The sequence below is a fragment of the Vigna unguiculata genome, chromosome 6, assembly GCF_037176805.1.
Source record: "Vigna unguiculata cultivar grain cowpea cultivar isolate G323 ecotype 2 chromosome 6, ASM3717680v1, whole genome shotgun sequence".
NCBI lineage: Eukaryota > Viridiplantae > Streptophyta > Magnoliopsida > Fabales > Fabaceae > Vigna > Vigna unguiculata.
In genome coordinates, this window is record NC_140797.1 from 40106200 (window position 1) to 40125799 (window position 19600).

Below are 19600 nucleotides of genomic sequence, written 5' to 3' on the forward strand. Positions count from 1 at the left end.
GTCAAACAAAACACCAATAAACTTTTTACTTTCTTCACTCACTTTGTCACGATCCAAATAATCTCTCTTTTCACTCACTTCACCATCCCCCTTATATAAAGAAAGCAAAAGAGTAACTACAGAGCTTACAACTGATAGAAACTAAACATTGAATAATCTTGAATAAAAAGAAAAAGTTTAGACCCACTTGAGATTCAAGAACATATAAAGGCTAAAAGCAAAAGGTAGAAGAGACTCACTATCCATTTTTAATTATTCCCTTACCCCAAGTACAGCAATGATAGGTGTTTTTCACAAAGCCAAACCACATGCTCACTATGCACCATCCCACATTTAAATTATTCTTGGATTCTTATGCTTTATAATTTGCCTAACTATTAATATTGAATGCTAAAAAATAGAACGATTCTTCAAGATTATTCAATATTCACTAATCTGTCACTGGTTTCTTAAACAGTAAAACTTCATTTTCGGCAAGTCCGAGCCAAGAAGCTCATTACATGATTACATTCGAATTGAAAGGGAAAAAACGCCCTATCTTACCTTCTACATATCAAACAAATGTCAATCAATGCTGAATGTTAATGATTTTTTTCAATTCATCTTCCTTTTTTATGATTCATAGAATGTTGTGATAACCTCACTTCCATTCAAAGATGGATACAAACTTCAGTTTGCTAGACCTAATCTCTGCGTGAAGGGAAGTATAATGCATTTCCCCCAAATCAATGTGCTTTCTATGTGCTCGTTTAAAAATAAAAAAGAGGGCATTACATGAGCATTAAACTGCAAAACAACTCTACTTAAATTCATTAATGGAGAAGAATTACCGAGTGAGTACAGTAATCAGGTAGAATGATGGACTACATTGTTGGTTTGACTTCATGTGACTTTATGTCAATGGATAACACCTCTATCACTCACTTACCAGCTAGAGAAGTTACAGACTTAACAAAAGCCAATAGCAAAATTACATTTCCGTCTAAACCAAATTCTGCTCACTTTCATTCAACAAATTTTTTCCTTCAACATCCTTCTAATATACTTAAACACAGGCAACACAAGGGATTTCCGAATTTGTCATATGGAGTTTAAGTCACACCACCGAAGATGCCTTTGCTCTACAAAGTCACTGAACCAATGCAGCGTGGAATAATATTCAGCATTCTGCTGCTCTACTATTGACTTTAATAGGCCTTATAGGAATACCTGGGAAAGAACAAATTATATTACCTGCAGATCCAATAAGAAAATACTGAAAACCAAAATTACCAATCGTTTGCGTACAAGTGAAACAATAGGCACAAAAAGCTATAACAAGGCTATCATATTAACGAAGCCAGGCACAGTTTACATTAGTGGCCATATATATTTCGCAAGTAGAATTAGCACTAAGAGACTTGTGATTGTCTTTCAATCTAGAAGAAGCTCAATACTGCTATATTTAAACTGCATGCAGTATAGTATCGCATACCCAAAAAAACTGAAATATCACGTTCAAATTGATACTCCATTCAGTTCAGAGTACTGCATGCAACATAAAAGCCCGCCCACCCCGGTGGGCGACTCGATTAGGTTAGCTTCATAGTTCATAAAGATCAGCACACATATAAACAACACAACATCAAATCCAGGGATATAATGTGACGTTTGTGCAGTTACACTAACATATAATAGAACTCCTTAAAAGGGTGACCCAATGCATCGCGCTACCAACATTTTTTGAGGTTTGGGAAGGGTTGACCATAAATCACCTTAACCTCATGAACAAGGGGCTATTTGTGGCTTTCCACAAGTAAAACCCAGGACCAGCACGACACGAGGAAGAAAGCAACAAAGCCTTGTTTAATATCAAATAAATATTTTCTTAATGCCACACGTTATGTAGCACTTTTAGATGTTGTATGGGAATATTTTATATTATGCATTTGAAAAATAAAACAAAAACACAGAATTAAAATAAATGTCATTTACCCAAGCCTTGTATTCAGACGTCAATACAACATCATGAATGTGGTCTTCTATCAACAGAAACTTCAATGAGCTTCTCTTCGTCTGGTTTAACAGTTATTGGCATATCCAAGAGCATGTTTGGTGGGGCAAAATACATGTGTAGAGACATCATACAAATGATAATGCCCAAGAAAAGCTGTAAAGAGGAAAAAATAAAATAAAAAATAATAACCACTTATAGCCTGAGAACATATAATATAGCTTATCTGCAAAATTATGTGCAACAAATTGATTTGACTTAACAGTTCTGCTAGGGGGAGAGAGTGTGGAAGGTAATTTACCTGCAATGTAGGTTTGAAGTTGAAGAGAAATAGTGAAAGTATCATTGTTAGCAGCATTGCCATTGATGTGGAATAGACCTAAAGAAAGCATCAACAACTAATAATTAGGAGAGGAAATAAACAAACAAATACCAATTGTGATGTTATACTTTACTAATTTCAGCGTTAAAATTATTTCCCTTGTATGAAAAATATTATTCTTTGGAGATAAACCCAGCATCAAGCTCTATGGTAAAATAGATTATGTAACAAAACAAACACAAGAGAAAAGGACGGTGGCAGGAGGGTCCAAGGATATACCTTCACAATATTATCAGCGTGTTTCATTAACCATGAAACTAAAAGACCAGTAGAACCCAAATTCAATACCACCATCCAGGTCGTGATAGTATATCCATCAAAAATACGTCGCCACCAAGGCCCATTTTCAAATCCACCTCTGAAATCATCCACAAGTAGTCTTGCCATGTTGAAAAGTGTTCCAAACCTGTAAAAGAAATTCACTTCATGCGTATTCCTCCAAGTAAATGTAGAAAAATATTTGACCATGATAACTGGTCATTCCCAGAGTGCCATAACAACGAACTCAAGAAGCCCTTGACACCTCTACCAATTTTACATACACATTAATTTCTCTTTAACAAAGAACAGTGCAGAAATAAAAATTCTCTGAATTAAAAAATAAATCCAAAAAAAAAAAATTGCTTAAAAAAGGTACCACATGTTTATTTTACAAACACTCCAATAACAGTGGAAAAACAAATCTATTAAACATATAACACCTACCTCAAAAAGCAAGCAGAAAAACCACAAAAAATGTCAAGTTCGAAGAGTTAGGAATTAGGAATCTATATTGAATGAACTGCATGAATTCAACAGTTATTTATGCTCTGCTCGTTCTTAGAAAGTGAAAACAAAATAAAATAACCACACTCATTTAATAGGCTAAGGGAGAAGAAATGGAGAAAAAGTTTCTTCTGAAGTAAACAGTTTAAAAGATCAAAAACACATGTGCCTATACATTTTTAGACATTTGACAAAATCAAGAAAAAATACCTACGTGTACAACTGCATATTCTGCCAGTATAAGCTGTCATTGTTTTTCTTCATCAAGAACTCGGTATAAACTCCAGCTAATGCTGAGAGACAAGCAGATAGAACTCCTAACATGTATCCCTGAATTGGTGCTGAGAAAAGGGATTCACAGGAAGTCTCTCCACAGCCCCTAACCTAATACAACAAACCGTAGTGGTCATTCTAAAGAAAATTTATGTCACAAGACTAATTTACCTAATATATAAACCATTGACCATACAAGAAAAAAATACAGAATAGAACAAAGATGCATTTATGCTTCAATTTTGTATAATTTTACATGCTATCCTTTACATCTCTTAGGTTTTGTACTCGTGGACATTTCAAGGGAAATTTCTACTACTATCATGCAACGGAAACAAATTATCTGTTCCATTTGTGATTTGTCAGCCACTTTGTCTCTGTTTTGTTTTGTTTTCTGATACCATGTACAAATGTCAGCAGAGGAAGCCAAAGCCTGTTGAATTTATTTGAAACCTTCTAAATCCAAGAATGTACTACTCAAACTTTAACATTTGAAGCTCAGGATCTTAACAGGCTACAATTATCACAGAATAAATCACGTTTAGCATGTAATGACTTAATTTCATGTCACGAATGCAGTTTTACAAATCAGAAATTTAAGGAAAAATAAATATTGTTAGAAGGAGGAAAGGATGAGGAAGAAGTTGTGCAAGAGTGAGGCATCTTCCAAAAATAAACAACAAATTTGCTGCATGAAAATGACCTTACGAGAGTGTCACATTAGTAAATGACCGATAAAATATATCCAGACGTATTCCATCACTGCTACCCTAGCGAGTACAAACGTCGTTACTAGATATTCATCTAACTCCTCAACACTGAATTTCCAGTTCATAATCCATATAAAACAATGCATAAATCATAGTAGATTACTTCTTATAAAAATAAATTTAAAGGCACAAAACCAAATTTGTGAGGATCAAGTCTTCGACACCTGACTAGTGGTTGTCCCGACAGCCAACAACACAATAGCCATCCACTGCAAGTTAGAAAGCCTCCTACCCAAAAACATCCTACAAAGAAACAAAATGAAAAATTCAAAACTTGAGACACTAACTGAGAGATCAAAAACACCGTTCTGAAATCTGAACTGTGAAAAGACAAGGCACCTGAATAGCACCCCAGTGGTAACAATCTTCAAATTTCCCATTATCTGATAGGTGGAAGTGTCCACATAAGTGAGTGTAGCAAACTGCACATTATTGTGGATCAGATATATAACCGAGGGAATAGGGAATAGAGCCACCGTTTTCCACTCCGTCGTCATCTTTGGCAGGGGTGACTTTTGGCATTCCCTCCACAGTAAAAAACATGACACCGCAAGCTGAGTATGATAACAAAGATGAAATCATAAACCGATGTTATGCAGCATAAAAACTCGGTTCCCATCGAATAAAAATTGACGCATTAAATGTTTTTCCATTTACCTTGAAAACCTCGGCGAGAAATGGGACCGTAGCGTAATCATATTTGTACTCTCCGTTACTTTGCGAGAGGGTTGTGAGTATTCCCTGCCACGTGAAACTTATCGATATCAAATTAACATTAACTACTTCAAGTGTGCGTAAATGGGAGATGGAAATGGATGAAATTAGGGTTTGAATGTGAGGATTTGGGAGAATGGAAGAGAGTGAGAGTCACCTGAGAACTGGTGAGAACGGTGAGGAGCGCAGCGACGAAGTACCACTGCATCTTCTAACACTTCTGCAGATCCACGCAGAGAGACTCAAGAAACACGCACTCAAACGCACCGTTTAATGCAAATTTCTTTCATTTGCTATGAAGGGCTTTGGCGCGTGTCTCTCCGAGTTATTTAATACCAAAATATTATTTGGAAATAAAATAAGAATAATGTCTTTTAAATTCAACAACCTCAGTCCAAGCCTTTGGATGGTGTGAAAAAATAGAGAGAACAAAAGATAAAAAAATTAATGAAAAATTGTTTAGAAAAAAAATGACCTGAAAAAAAATATTCGTGTTTGATTGAAAAAGAATACATAAAAAAGAGAAAAGTGAAAATTTGTCATAAATAACTTTTATGTCTCAAATTCAACTTATTGAATTACAATAATCAAATTTAAATGAATTAAATTACAGTCGCCATATAATTCATGCATAACTGATTACAAATAATGTGCAATAACATAGGTTATACAATCATTAATGTAATAAATATAATAGACTATATTCAAGAATATCTTGGTGCTTTCAAGATGTTAATATAGGTACATTACAATCAAAATACCTGTGTTCAAAATATATATTATGTGAATAATGAATCACAAGAACAAACACGTCTTCTAAAACTCTAACAAAAGGATTTAGAATGATATAATATACATATTTTGAAAATAAATATTATTAAAGAATTACAATTATATAAAAATTATTAAAGAAACATATTGTTTAGAAAATATATATAAACTACTGGCTTAATTATATTTTTAGTTTTTCTTTTTCACCTAAACTACATGATTTTCCTCTCTCGAATATTTTTTAAATTAAATAAGTCTCGCCGTTTTTAAAATTAAGCATAATTAGTCTCTCTTTTTTTTGTCAATTTTCTCTCTACATAAAAATACCACAAATTCTTATTTCATATTCAAATATTTCAATATTTACGATAGATTTGAAATATAGAGTAATTTAAAATTTAAGAAACAAGTAACTCGGTGGAATGCTAATAAAAAAATGAAGAATTTAATTTTGTAGAATGTGTAGAGGAAGAAAAAAAAAATCATTTTTTTTACTACAGGTAAATTTAATATTTTAAATCATAGTAAGTTTAAGTAAAAAGATTAAAACAATCTAATTGATTTAACTTCTAAAAATGAATAAAATAAGTTGAAAAAACTGTTTAATTTTAAAATAATAAAAGAAACTTAATCAACTAACAAAGCTTAGAAGGGCCAAAATGTTCATGCAATCTAAATTAAAAAAAAAAAAATAGGAAGCTAAATAAATTTTATTTATGTATTTGTTACTTATTATTATTATTATTATTTCTAATAGTAATTTGTTGATGTTCATCCCTGTATAAATTATACTTAACTAACCCTACCTGATGAAAGAGGCAAGATTTAGGGTAATCTTGTAAGTAATTGAAGGCAGAAATTTCGGTGGCTGTAATAAGAACTCGAAGAAGCAATTTCACAAAGCCACAAATAGTTGAGTCATTGTTACAATGTCATATATTTTCTCCACCATATATTGCATGCACCAATTGAGGAAGACACAATCAAAATAACCTCACACTTTCAAATAGAAACACAAAATTGGAAACATGGAATTGAGAATCGAATGTGTTTAAACTTTAGCTCAACTCAAATTAGGTCAATGGCTTCTGTACACATCCTTATGATCTATTTATGTATATATACTCTCACAGAAACAAGTTTCAGGCATGCACACAAGCACATTCACGGATCAACAGATGCAGACAGTATAAAATCTTGGTTTGATTTGAAGAACCAAATTTGTTAGAGAGAATATGGCAGAACCAGAGAAAGAAAGAGAGAGTGAGATCGATACGCTGGAAGAGTGTGAAGGGGAAGAAGATGCTGTTGTTGATGCATTGAGTGATTCACACATGCCAAATACATCTCTAGCTGAGCTCAACATGTTGCTTGTGTTGCTCTCGTTATTATACTTCTCAAGCGATGAGTGTACAGAAGATGAGGAGAGTGAAGAGAAGATAAAAGATGAGATTACTGTAACTAGAAAATGCACATCACGATTACAAAGAAAGAAACGAGGGAGACACGATCCTAAGCTTGGGAGAAAGCCAATTTCATCAAGATTTCAAACTACAGTAAAAGACTCCAGGTAATTCAGCTTCCACATCTTATATATTGTATTGCATATTAAATTTTTCCTAGCTTTGTTGTATGAATTGTTGCATCAGTTATCTTTTTCTTTTCAAATCATGATACAAACTTGGAGCTTGAGACTCTGCATTTTTTAGAGGTTCTAATTGATTTTCTCCTGTTTGAAAGAAAGAAAAAAAGCTGAATTAAAATACAGAAGAATCTCTAAGATTAGGAAAAGATGGAGTATAATTTGAATTTTGTCATCTGAATTCATTCTGCTTGTTTTTCTGAAACCAAACAAGTGGGAGAAAAACAATTCGTAGCTCTTCTTTTTTTATAGTTTTGTTTCCAAAAAAATCGTATAGCCTAAAAACTGAGTGATTATTATTGTACAAAGTCATTGTTATTGTGTTCAGGCATGGAAGAAAAATGTGAAGCCAAATTTTGCTATTGTGGAGGAGTACACAAATCAACATATATAGAGATTATGGCAAGATTTTGGTAGAGGGGTATTTGTCTGCATCAAGGTATATATGAATACCATTTTAGAAGCTGTAGATAATTGAAGTATGAATGATGGTGGACACAAGTTAACATTCTTGACGCAATTCATGTATATGCTATATGAAACAGTTTCTGTTAGTTGGGACATGAATACCGATCGGTAGGGTGTTTAAAACCCAACCTGATTTAAAACTGAAGAAATGTATAGGATTTAATATTAAATATATTAATACATGAATTACTTAGATTAAATTGGGTTGTAATTTCAATTTTATATTCCGTGTTTAGTTTATTAAAATTGGCTGTATTAGTTCAACTTATTATGAAGGAATAATCATTTGTTTTCACGGAGTTTTTCTTAAAATATGCGATTCTTTTCTTTCTTAAAGAGTCTCTCAAACATGGGCTAAATAGTAATTGGTTCAAGTTTATTCATGTGTGTATCGGGGGTGTGCGTTTTAAAATGATATTTATTCATGTGTTGTTTAGATATCCATATTCTGATATATTTGTATATCAAAAGATCGTAAATGTCCAAGATTTCCAACAACATGACATGTTTACTTGAATGGCTAAGTTCTATATAGTTGGGGGAAAGACTTGTCATTGACTATGACTGAACAATTTATCATATTCTAGTAAGATCTTGGAATCAGAGAGAAAAATATTCAGATATTGACGGGTTTGTTCAGATTGCATGGATATATTTCATTAGGACCTTGAAGCCACATATATTTCCAATGATAAACCCCACCTTTTATCCAATAATTCTATATATAAAAATAATTTACTACTCATAAGGATAATGACTAATTACTCAGCAATGGTCTTTTAACTTATCCCGTCAAATCGATTGTAATAAAATAAAGTAGCGAATCACTGGATATTCCATCAATAAAAAAATTCTTCACTCGTGAAGAAAGGCATGCAGATAAGTCTGTGCATTGTTTTTCCTACAACATTTATTGCCATAGAAGATGAATATGAAGCTAAGAGCTACATCATGTTCACAGAGCAAAACAAATTGATACAAGGGGAAATAATTTATGCACACTAACTAAAGTGCTTCCCATCTCAATGAAGAGATGTAAACCAAGAACATAACCCTATGTTATCATCTCTGAGCATCCCCTTGCCTACAAGAAAACAACAGGCAATCAATTATCAGATGGCTGACAATCTTCAGTCTGATATTCTGATCTCCACACCTAAAATGTCCTTCACCACCTCATATGTTACAAACGCGATTGCTATGGATGGAACCACCTGCGAGAAATCAAGAGTCAAGAGAGATTAAGATTGCTCATATCTTCAGATAATTGATTTAATTGTAGGTTGTGCTATGCAAAGTGCACTGATTTGCGTGGTTCCACGCTAATTGTAAAAGACTTTTAAACAAATTCTAACATGAAGCCAAAATTTTATAACCAATTCATAAATTAATGAAACAACGTTTTCACTTATAAAGTGTAAAATATTGTTTTTGACTTAGATTAAAAAAATGTGAGACAAGGCTAATAACATTAAAAACCTAAGATCTTATGTTTTTAGTGGTAATTGATCATGCACTTCATCAAGTTGAGCTCAATCTGAGCTGGATTAGTATATAATTTAAGTTCGAAATGTGAAATGCTTGACCCAGACTACAGACACTTGAGTCTTACAATAACTATTCAAAAACAGACTTCGTTCTAATCAGGTAGAAGCTTGTGAAGTTCACAGCTTTAATCGGGGAAGTAACACCAACAGAGTATGATATAGGAATCGCACACAGAAAACATTCGGATGACATGTATGAACAAACTTGTTTTAAGTGCTTCATAGATATAGTACATTAATAGTACCTTCGTAAAGAGAAGAAAGGAAAACCTTACTCTCTCAACGGATGCATTGCATATATATTTATGCACATATGTTTTACCCACATTTTTTCAGAACGTAACATAATTTATGAATACTGGAGAAGGCCTGACCTTTACAGAATTCGGCACCAGACCCTTGTATAATGCACCAAATCCTTCATACCGAACAGTTTTCCTAAAAGCATCAACCATGCCACTGTATTCAAGTGGCACCTTCCCTCTTCCATCACCAGCTACGACAGACGCTGCGTGGTTCCAACCCACCATCTGCATTCTTCGTCGAATGACATCAAGAGGGTAAGCAACGGTTTGTCCCATAGTTCCAGCTGCAGCACCACAAGCCAGGCGAGTTGTCACACTCAGCTCAGAATCTTGAACTATACCAAATGGATTGGATTTAACTAACCAATCTTTCAAAGACTCATAAACAGCAAAGTTGAGACCCACATAAGGAATCTGAAAAACAGGAATAAAGAGTAAGATTAAGTCAATAAATCTGGTGACAGAACAAAAAACGGGAGCTTTTGTTCAAATTTAAAGCAAACTTTAGTTAGTTAACTATAATTACAAAGCACACAGAATATTTTAGAAGAGTAACTTTTCACATTTCTATAAACTTTCAGGATGTTAGAAATGAGAGAAGAGGTAGTAAATTAATACAGCTGGGGTATTAGTTAATAGTTAGTTAGTTTGAGGGAGGGAGTTAGTGATATAAATAAATAGGAGGACTGACAAGAGGGGAATTCCTTTTGTCAGCTATTATTTGTAAATTGAGCTTTTGCTCTTTATGAAGGTAGAGAGATCTGTTCATTCTTTGTGGAGGTGGAACGATTAGAGGGAGAGATTTATCTCCTTTGTTCTATTCTTTTTCATTCTATCAATTTGTTTTGCCCCAACTCTTTTCTGGGTTTGCAACAAAAGTTGAGCACTTTTGCTGCAGCGCGATTTAGATTTTAGCGCGTTGTGCACCTAGCTATTTTCCACCTAGAACATAACCAGGTAAAAACTTGTCGCCATAACACCCCTCGCCCCCCAATAGTTGTACTAATTATTAGAACTTACTATCGATAGAGTCAGAGCATTGAGCAGTGGTAAGCCTTTATGTAAATAAATTTTTCTTCGAAACATTTAACCCGTAGAAGAACAATTATTAGAAAACATAGTTAAATATCCAAATCATTAAAACCAAACATATCAATGTTAAGTGAAGCTTTATGATCAATCCTACACCCTGATGTTGATCCCACGTTCTGCACAATGTACTGACTAGATGCTATCTAACTACAGATAATAACCAGGAATAAACACTAAAGACCTTAGTCACACATCCTTACCAACATACCCCACATCTATAAGTAGCGCCAAAAAGCAATGTTATTAAATTGTCCCCTAAGAAGGGGGTAGACATTGACAAGAACTCAACATAATCAAGTGTCAAGTGTTTCATAGGTTCTCTCCCCCTCCCCCAACTGCAACCTTCAGGTCCTAATTGTTACTGTCAAATGTAATGTGAATTTCCAGAAAGCTAATAGTAGAATTATGATTACGGCCGTAATCATCAACTCCTACAAAGAAATTCCAGAAAAATTACTCACAACTCCAATGACTGAAGGAAGCCATCCCTTATACAAAGCACGTGGACCTTCTTCCCTGAGTACAGTTGACAGAGCATGAAACATTCCTCTGTATTGGTAAGGGGACTTATCTGTCTGCAAATACAAGGAAAAGAAAAATTAGTGTTGTATTAAGAAAACAAAAAACATTAAGACACTTTGATATAAACCTTTTTTTCCACTGCTATAACAAGTATCTTAATTTTATGCGTTTCCGGCTACCTTTCTGACCAAAAGCAAGTAAAACAAGGAATAGGTAAAAAGCAAAAAAGAAAGTACCTGTACAGTTATTCTGCCTCGAACCATGTCCATCGGGTAAGTAGCAGACATGGCAATTATTCCCGCACAAGCTCCAGCCCCAAGACGTAAAACAGGAGTCAGCTGAGCATCCTCTGCCGAAGTACAAGGAAAAATAATATTTAGCAGGGGTTTTATTATTGACAAATTTCTTTAGGCCTACTTGTTTCCATTTGATTATTTTTAGAAATATTTTTCAGAAGGAAATTATTAAAGTCAACCTAGTGGGTATTAGGGTTAGCTTATTCTGAGTTCAAAATAATTTATGATCAAAATTTTACTAGAAATATGAAAAGGACAAAAATTAGATAGAGTTACTTAGCACACTTGTAGCGTTGCTCTCCAATGTAAAAAGCACAGAATGAAAATAGTAATGTTTATACCCAAGTATGAAATATTTAAAAAAGAGGATGAAGTGGTCCAAAATTAATATACATGTTATGTTTTGCTCTACTGGAGAACAGAACCTAAAGAACTGATTAAGTTTTATCCTTTCAAAAAAGTGATTTCCCCTCAAAATTATGAAAGCAAAAACAAGCTACTGAACCAGTACTCCCCCTCCCTCGACAACAATACACATACACCAGAAGGGGAAAATAATAAACATGGACATACCGTTTCCAGTTTGCTTCTGATACAGTTGTAGTATACCCCTGCCAGAAAAGGAACATTCAGTAGAGAAGAGGAAAAAGTGTTACCGTTACCTACGAAATGCATAAATATAAAAATTGAAACTTCTTTGCGCAGGAGTGAGAGACCCTCAGCTTGAAGAACATTGTTTTGAAAGAAAAGTTAAAAAGGATTGCAGAATCCCATCAGTAGAAGTTTATCAGCAGTAGTACATGATCGTAATATCTAAAGGAAAGCTTACTTAGAAGCTTGCTCATAACTGAAGAACTTCACCGCAGAATTCGGGACAATTCGAGCGCAATTAGTCCCATTCCCTTTGAACAGCCCACGAAAACCTTCAGTTCTCCATATATATTTCAGACCTTGAATCGTTCCATTGTATTTTATATTGTGTGGATTCTGAACCTGTGAATAGCAAAGGTACATCACATTACATCACTTGTATGATATTGATACATCCCGGCACCAACATCACATTTCGAAGTAAACAACTAAACTGATTAACCTGTAGCAAAATCTTCAACCTTTCCAGCGGAGCAACTGCCGTTCGTGATCTACATAGATACAAAAAGGTTTCAGGTCAACCAAGGCTGAACATAATGCAAAAGGGATGTTGAAATTACATCTAACAGATATCCAACAAAGTCAGATTATGTTGGTAAAAGCATAAAACTAAACCGACGGATTCCAAACTTAAGCAGACTCTCTCTCATATTGGACAGGAACACACTACACTCATTCAAACAAGGAAACAGATTTTAATGCAAATCAGAGTAATTAAATTTTAATAAGTTGTCTCACAAATAATTAGTTACACAGAAGAAATTAAACTTGTTACATAGCCACAAAAACTGGCGTTTATCTAATACAATTGATCTAATCCATACACAGAGAGATAGATGTACAGAAACTTACTTTTGCTATTTCCCAGGTGAACAGTAAGGCTCGAATTTTACTAGATCATATCATATTCCATTGAATAAAAAATTACAGAAAAAAAAAAACAAAGAAAGAGATTTCGCGAAACAGAAAAACTAGCTCCTCATTGCTCCCGTACAGTGAAAAATCAAAGTTTAATTATTAATATTAATATAGCAGGCTCCGGACGAAGCCAGTTGCATCGAAGTTTCCGGAAACAATAACATTGGGGAAAAAAAAAACTATTTCCGAATAGTCAAATTCTCCTGAAATTGATTGAGCATGCAATCAATGCATACATATACGCATGCATATGTCGGGGTGTGTGTGTTGATGTGTTTCCCAAAGGAAGAAAGAAAAGTTAAAGAAATGAGACGCACACTCCTCCGGCGACTCCACCGGCGACGAGGGACTTGCAGATGGTGGTAAGAGCATAGGAGGGAGTCTTAACACCTTCCGTGGCTAGCTTGGCTTCCTCAGCCAGATTCACGATCTTTGTCTCCGAAGCCATGAAAACCCTAACCTTCTATTTTTTATTTTAAGGGGAAATAAAGTTAACGGTATGCGAAATTGAGATCTCAGGTTCCCAACGCTCACGGCAAAGACATGTTCTGTGACGGTTCAGACAAGAGTGTGAGTGAGGAGAGCCACCAACACCACAACCAACCTCCCCCTGTGACGGCGTTCGTTTCGATTGTACCATTCATACAAAATATATATATATACGTGGACACAGTCCATTACCACGTAACATCACTCCATTTTTAAATGAAATCACATTTCTCTCTTTTAATGTTTTTTCATACGTGTCTAGGCAAGAAAAATTATTATACATTTCATTGTTTATTTATTTTATAATAATCACAACAATAAAATTTGAACACACATCCTTAGATTACTTCATTAATGTTTGGATTTCAATTCCGAACACGAATTTATAACTAAAAATACTATTTTATTTTAAAAAATAATTAGACCGGCAGTGAATTATAATTTATATCTCTTGGTTATAAAAATAATAGATTCTCGTATATTTTTGTTTACATAAATAAATTCATTCACAATAAAATTAAAGTAGGTTGAGACTTAAGTTCACTTGATTCAACATATATTAGAATTAAGAACGACAAAAATACATGTATTTATATTTGTGAGTATTTGTTGATAAAATTCATGACATATAATTAATACTTATAGATATTTGTTATCTGCTGATAATGGATAGTGAGTATTTTAATACTTGTTTATAAATAGATCGATTATGTGTATCATATTATATGTATATGCAGATATTTGTTATCCGTAAAAAATTAAAATTAAAATTATATTTTATTAATTAAATTTTAATTTATATTTTATTGTTAAATTTAATTTATATTTAATTTTATATTTTTTTATAATTTTATTTAAATTTAATTTTAAGAATTTATAATTTTTTTTAAAATATTTATGAATATCCAATAAATATCTACACATTTTAAAACATCTTCTAGTATTTTTTAAACGAATATCGGTACTCAATCTAACTCATTTTCTGGTATAAACTAGATTTCAAAATAAGAATGATTTAAATCATATTCAAAAAATAAGTTTGTCTCTTCTATTTATTTTATTTATTTGCAAAATAAGGTTGTCCGATATTAATTATAAATAAAAGAATACATATGTATGATGAAGAAAAAAACAAACAAATAATAAAATATAGTTTGGCCGTTCTCATTTTTCATTTTCTTTACCTCATTCCATTATCTATTTTGTTTTTTATTTATCGTATTGCTCAGTGTAATTTATTTTAAAATACGTGAAAAATAAAACTATTTGAGTATATCCTCCACCACACTTCTTGAAAGTCCAATACCCACCATGAAAAAACTTTTTTTTTTTCTTAATCTATTTTTATTTTCTGCTGCTATGTTAACATCAAGGTCCACCAATGGGTGAAAGTATTGGCCACACCACAAGGTGCGAGCGAGATGAAAACGACCACGTTTTGGTATTTGTCCCATTGTATTTACTTCTTCTTTTTCTTATTCTCACTTTATTATTATTTCTCTTTTTTTCAATTACTTTTTTTTCTCCTCTCTATTTCTTCGATCTCATGCAAACAAATCATTATCTTTTATTCACGAAGCTTTCAAAAATTCAGAAAAAAGTATATTAACATTACAAAAAAATGATTACAAGTGTTTAATCTCAAATCAAATTAATTATGAAACTAATCCATATATGATAATTGCCATATTAGGCAAGTACGTGAACAAAGCCCAATGTCAAATTTTGGACTTTTTAAACAGAGCATATATTTTTGGACTTAGTTGCTTCCAAGGCGCCTTCTCCCTGCACCTCCAAGAAATCTCTTGTATCCCCAAAATTTACGTTTATGCCCTTATTTAATATACTGTGAGAATGGGTAAAAGTGGGTACGGACGCAGTAAATTTCATTTACTGCGTCAACGTCCCTGCACCCCCAAAACGTTATTATACGTTACTATTTAGTATTCTTCTACTCCGTTTCTTCTCCATCATCCAGCTTTCATTAAAATTTTTGCTCAGTTTCATTGTGGTTTGTGTGGTTCGTGGTCGTGAGAGCTGTATGGGAAACGGAATACAGAATTCGTTTCATAACGTTTTGAAATGGATTCTGTATTCCGTTTCAAAAAAATTTGCAATTTTTTTATGAAACGGAATACAGAATCTGTTTCAAAACGTTATGAAACGGATTCTGTATTCCGTTTCATAAAAAAAATTGTTTTGAAACGGATTCTGTATTCCGTTTCAAACAAATTTGCAATTTTTTTTATGAAACGGAATACAGAATCTGTTTCAAAACGTTGTGAAACGGATTCTGTATTCCGTTTCATAAAAAAAATTGTTTTGAAACGGATTTTGTATTCCGTTTCAAAAAAATTTGCAATTTTTTTATGAAACGGAATACAGAATCCGTTTCATAACGTTTTGAAACGGATTCTGTATTCCGTTTCATAAAAAAAATTGCAATTTTTTTTGAAATGGAATACAGAATCCGTTTCAAAACGTTATGAAACAGATTCTGTATTCCGTTTCATAAAAAAAATTGCAAATTTTTTTCTGAAACGGAATACAGAATCCGTTTCATAACGTTTTGAAACGGTTTCTGTATTCCGTTTCCTATAAATTATGATTTTCGCACCCATTACAAAATTATATATATATATATATATATATATATATATATATATATATATATATATATGTTTATTACTCATGTTCGTAGGTGGTTGTGGGGATGCTGTAAGTCAATAATACATTTGTTTTTGGTGTTTTTGGTGTACCTAGCCCTCTTATCAGGTAGTGTCTTCTTTCTCCTTTATATCACTCTAAGTATTCTTTTTTTTTTCATTTCACACTCCAACACTCACTCCTTAATTACATTAATTACGTAAACGAATCTCACACTCTAAAAAACCAAGAAAACCACCAAAACGGATTCCATTTCACCTTCCTCCAACACGGATTACACAATCTGTTTTGCTAAAAATTAAGAAAATGAAACGGAATGTGTCTTCCGTCTCCCAAATCTCTCTCTCCCATGGCCCATCAATCATGCACACACCCCACTCTTCCCTTATAGGCTGTGTTCCTTTACCAATTCAAATTCAATCATTAATACTTTTCTCTCCACCTGTCCAACCACTTTAAAACACGCTCCACCTCTCCAACCAGTTTAAAACACGCTAAAACGGGTTTCAGAAAAACCAAAAAAAACACCAAACGGAATACATATTCCGTTTCAGCACGAAAAACATAAACACGAAACAGATTCCACAATCCGTTTCGTTAAAAAAAAAATAAAAACGGATTTGGAATTCCGTTTCAGCTGCGAAACGGATTCCACGTTCCGTTTCATTAAAAAAAAAAAAAACAGAAACGGATTTGGAATTTCGTTCTTTTATCCAATTTAAAGTTTAATTATCATTTAGTTTTATTTATTTTTATAATTACATTTATTTTTGAAAAAGTTATTTACAAATCAAATTATATATATATATATATATATATATATATATATTACTTTATTTTTAGATATATATTAAAATATATGAAAACATAATAAATAAACAAAACAAAAATTAAAAAATATATTTAAAATCTTGAAGCGGATTCTGTCATCCATTTTGACATTTTTTGGGGGTGCAGAGGCCTACAACAAAAGCAGATTCGTGTTGACTGGGTGTAAGAGTGCAGTTAATTTTTTTTTACTGTGTTTTCTCTTTCTTTATTTAAGGGTAAAATTGGAAACAAAAAAAGTTTTGGAGTTACAGGATAAATACTTTGGGGTGCAGGGAGAAGCCCCTGCTTCCAAATAGACGAATTGAAATGGGCCTTAATATCAATCTAACATGAACATGAAAATAATACTGTCATAACTTTATGTCTTAACACAAAAACAAGTCTTAATATATTTGTGAAGATGAAAAATCGAATATTCAATGAAACTTTAATAAACATTACATTTTAATGAAAGTAACTTTAATCAGAATGTGTTGGTCTCTAAATACAAACTTTTTGACAATTTATTCATACTCATTATTTAACAGTGTTAGATTTATATGATAACATATTTCCAAAATATATTGAATAATATAAGAAAAAAGAAGAATAGTAATAGAGTGAAGGTTTAAATTTCTAAACTTATTGTTTCAATATTTTAAAACTGTATAAAAAAGATGACAATCCATAACCTTTATTGTTTAGGAATTAAAATAAGTAATAACATTGTCAGAGAAACATAAAGCCAAAAAAAAATTATTATATATTTATAGAACAGTATCTTGATTCTTGATTATAGATTGAGGTTTAATTGATGAATTGAAAGGGGGAAAATTATAAAATTAGGGTTTTCCATTGGACAAACGCGTGATGATGAATCAGCGAAGACGCAGCAACAACCATTGGAAGTGCTTTCTATTTTATTCTATTTTTCTTTGACAGTACAGATAAGAATGAACACAATACACAGCGTTTCCCATGAGATCAAATACGTATAATAAAAAAAGTTTCAATTCATTTAATAGTCTTGCCTTATTAAGATTATTAATCTTTCAAAATGATTTTTAAGGATAATATCATAACAGAATTTTGAATTTTAAAATAAAAAATATTTTAAAAGCGGTGGTTGATTGATAAAATACTTTATAAAATGATTGGTCAATGTTCCTCGATAATATAACTGTGTATATAGTTCTTACAAAACCTTAATAAGTCATTTGGAATAACAAATGCTGATTAATTGAAAATGAACTATTTTACAATTCTTCTAATGAAGGAATCAACGCTAACATGTAACACGTAGTCATTAATCATGTATATAATGACATTTTTGAAGACTTACATAACCTTATCTTAGAAGAAAGATGTATCATTAATGTTATTTATGAAGTTTAATGATAATAGATAGAATAGAATTGAGTTTTCATTATATTTTTATTAAAAAACCATTTTTAAATGATTTCCAAAGAAATATCCAAATTAATACTTTGTCTATGTTTCTATCATTAGCCTCCAAACCTATTTTGAAAGCAGTAATTTTCTTTCCGTGACATTATATTTAAAACTATAGTTTATAGTTTAAAAGATCAAACAAATTTATGAAACATAGTTTTTCTTAAAATTTGACATAATTAAAACCACCTCTGTATTAAATAGAAAGCAAAACGTTAAGCAATTATTTATTCGACACAATAAACGCTTAAGCCAAAAAAGAAGAAGAAGAAAGAATCAGAGTATTGTTTACTTTACGTTCCTATATTGGAAAAAGAAAATGACATATTATGTATGTTATCTGAAATTAAAATATATCAAATTTTATTTTCACAAATTTTAATTTTATATTAAACTTGATTCTAAAATCACATTTAACCGGTATCTCACATCATTATATAAAACAGCAATTAAACTTATTCACTGGTAAAATTCATCGGTTTATTATATCGATGAAATCATAAATATATTGATTGGACCAATTTACTTAATATATATATATATATATATATATATATATATATATATATATATCTTTAAATGGACAAAGTTATTGTGATAAAGTATATTAAATAATAAATAAATTTTAAAGCAATGCAAATTATATTTTAAATTTACAATATTATCATGACAAATTATTCGACATCTAAAATATTTCTTAAACCTTTAAAATCCATAGCAACACAAGTCCCTGTACAATAAATAAGTATTGTCCCATTAAACCGTGAGATAAATTTAAATTGAATCGCTGATTTTCATAAAAATAAATAAATTTACGTGCATTATAGATTAAATTACCAACTCAAATAAATTTAGACATTAGTTATCGAGTCAATTAATTAAACTGTTTAATTATTCTAATATAAAATTAACAATTTAACTTTTTAATAATTTCTTGTTTAATTTTTGGTGTATTTTCGAGTATTTTGAATTTATAACACCTACTAGCACAACGAGGTTGTGATACCTAAGAAATCCATTTGATTAAACTCAGATTCCTTGTATTAAATTACAATTCAACAGAGCAAGATTGT

At 31.9% G+C, this 19600-nt stretch overlaps 3 protein-coding genes across 6 annotated transcripts; 1 reads left to right on the forward strand and 2 right to left on the reverse strand.

Annotated features, from left to right (window-relative positions):
- Nucleotides 1–781: 781 nt before the first annotated feature.
- Nucleotides 782–5204, reverse strand: LOC114186800 (Nucleotide-sugar transporter family protein). Of its 4 annotated transcripts, none has more exons than XR_003605156.2 (10): nt 5055–5204; nt 4841–4924; nt 4523–4737; nt 4348–4426; nt 3355–3524; nt 2595–2781; nt 2295–2372; nt 1975–2149; nt 1475–1527; nt 782–1209 (listed from the first exon to the last, which is right to left on the reverse strand). XR_003605156.2 is itself a non-coding variant. In XM_028074823.2 (9 exons), the coding sequence occupies exons 1-8, from the start codon at nt 5103–5105 to the stop codon at nt 2006–2008; spliced, it is 1008 nt and encodes a 335-aa protein (XP_027930624.1). In that variant the 5' UTR covers nt 5106–5204; the 3' UTR covers nt 782–1209; nt 1975–2005. The 4 variants fall into 4 exon arrangements, 2 of the variants coding, with proteins under 2 accessions (XP_027930624.1, XP_027930623.1); XR_003605155.2 differs by having other exon boundaries at nt 782–1233; XM_028074823.2 differs by lacking the exon at nt 1475–1527.
- Nucleotides 5205–6759: 1555 nt separating this feature from the next.
- LOC114186548 (uncharacterized) lies at nt 6760–7790 on the forward strand. Its single transcript, XM_028074483.2, has 2 exons — nt 6760–7238; nt 7639–7790. The coding sequence occupies exons 1-2, from the start codon at nt 6904–6906 to the stop codon at nt 7655–7657; spliced, it is 354 nt and encodes a 117-aa protein (XP_027930284.1). The 5' UTR covers nt 6760–6903; the 3' UTR covers nt 7658–7790.
- Nucleotides 7791–8612: 822 nt separating this feature from the next.
- LOC114188103 (mitochondrial adenine nucleotide transporter ADNT1-like) lies at nt 8613–13743 on the reverse strand. Its single transcript, XM_028076626.2, has 8 exons — nt 13427–13743; nt 12634–12682; nt 12370–12533; nt 12114–12151; nt 11481–11593; nt 11184–11297; nt 9700–10044; nt 8613–8992 (listed from the first exon to the last, which is right to left on the reverse strand). The coding sequence occupies exons 1-8, from the start codon at nt 13555–13557 to the stop codon at nt 8909–8911; spliced, it is 1038 nt and encodes a 345-aa protein (XP_027932427.1). The 5' UTR covers nt 13558–13743; the 3' UTR covers nt 8613–8908.
- Between the last annotated feature and the right edge of the window lie 5857 nt (nt 13744–19600).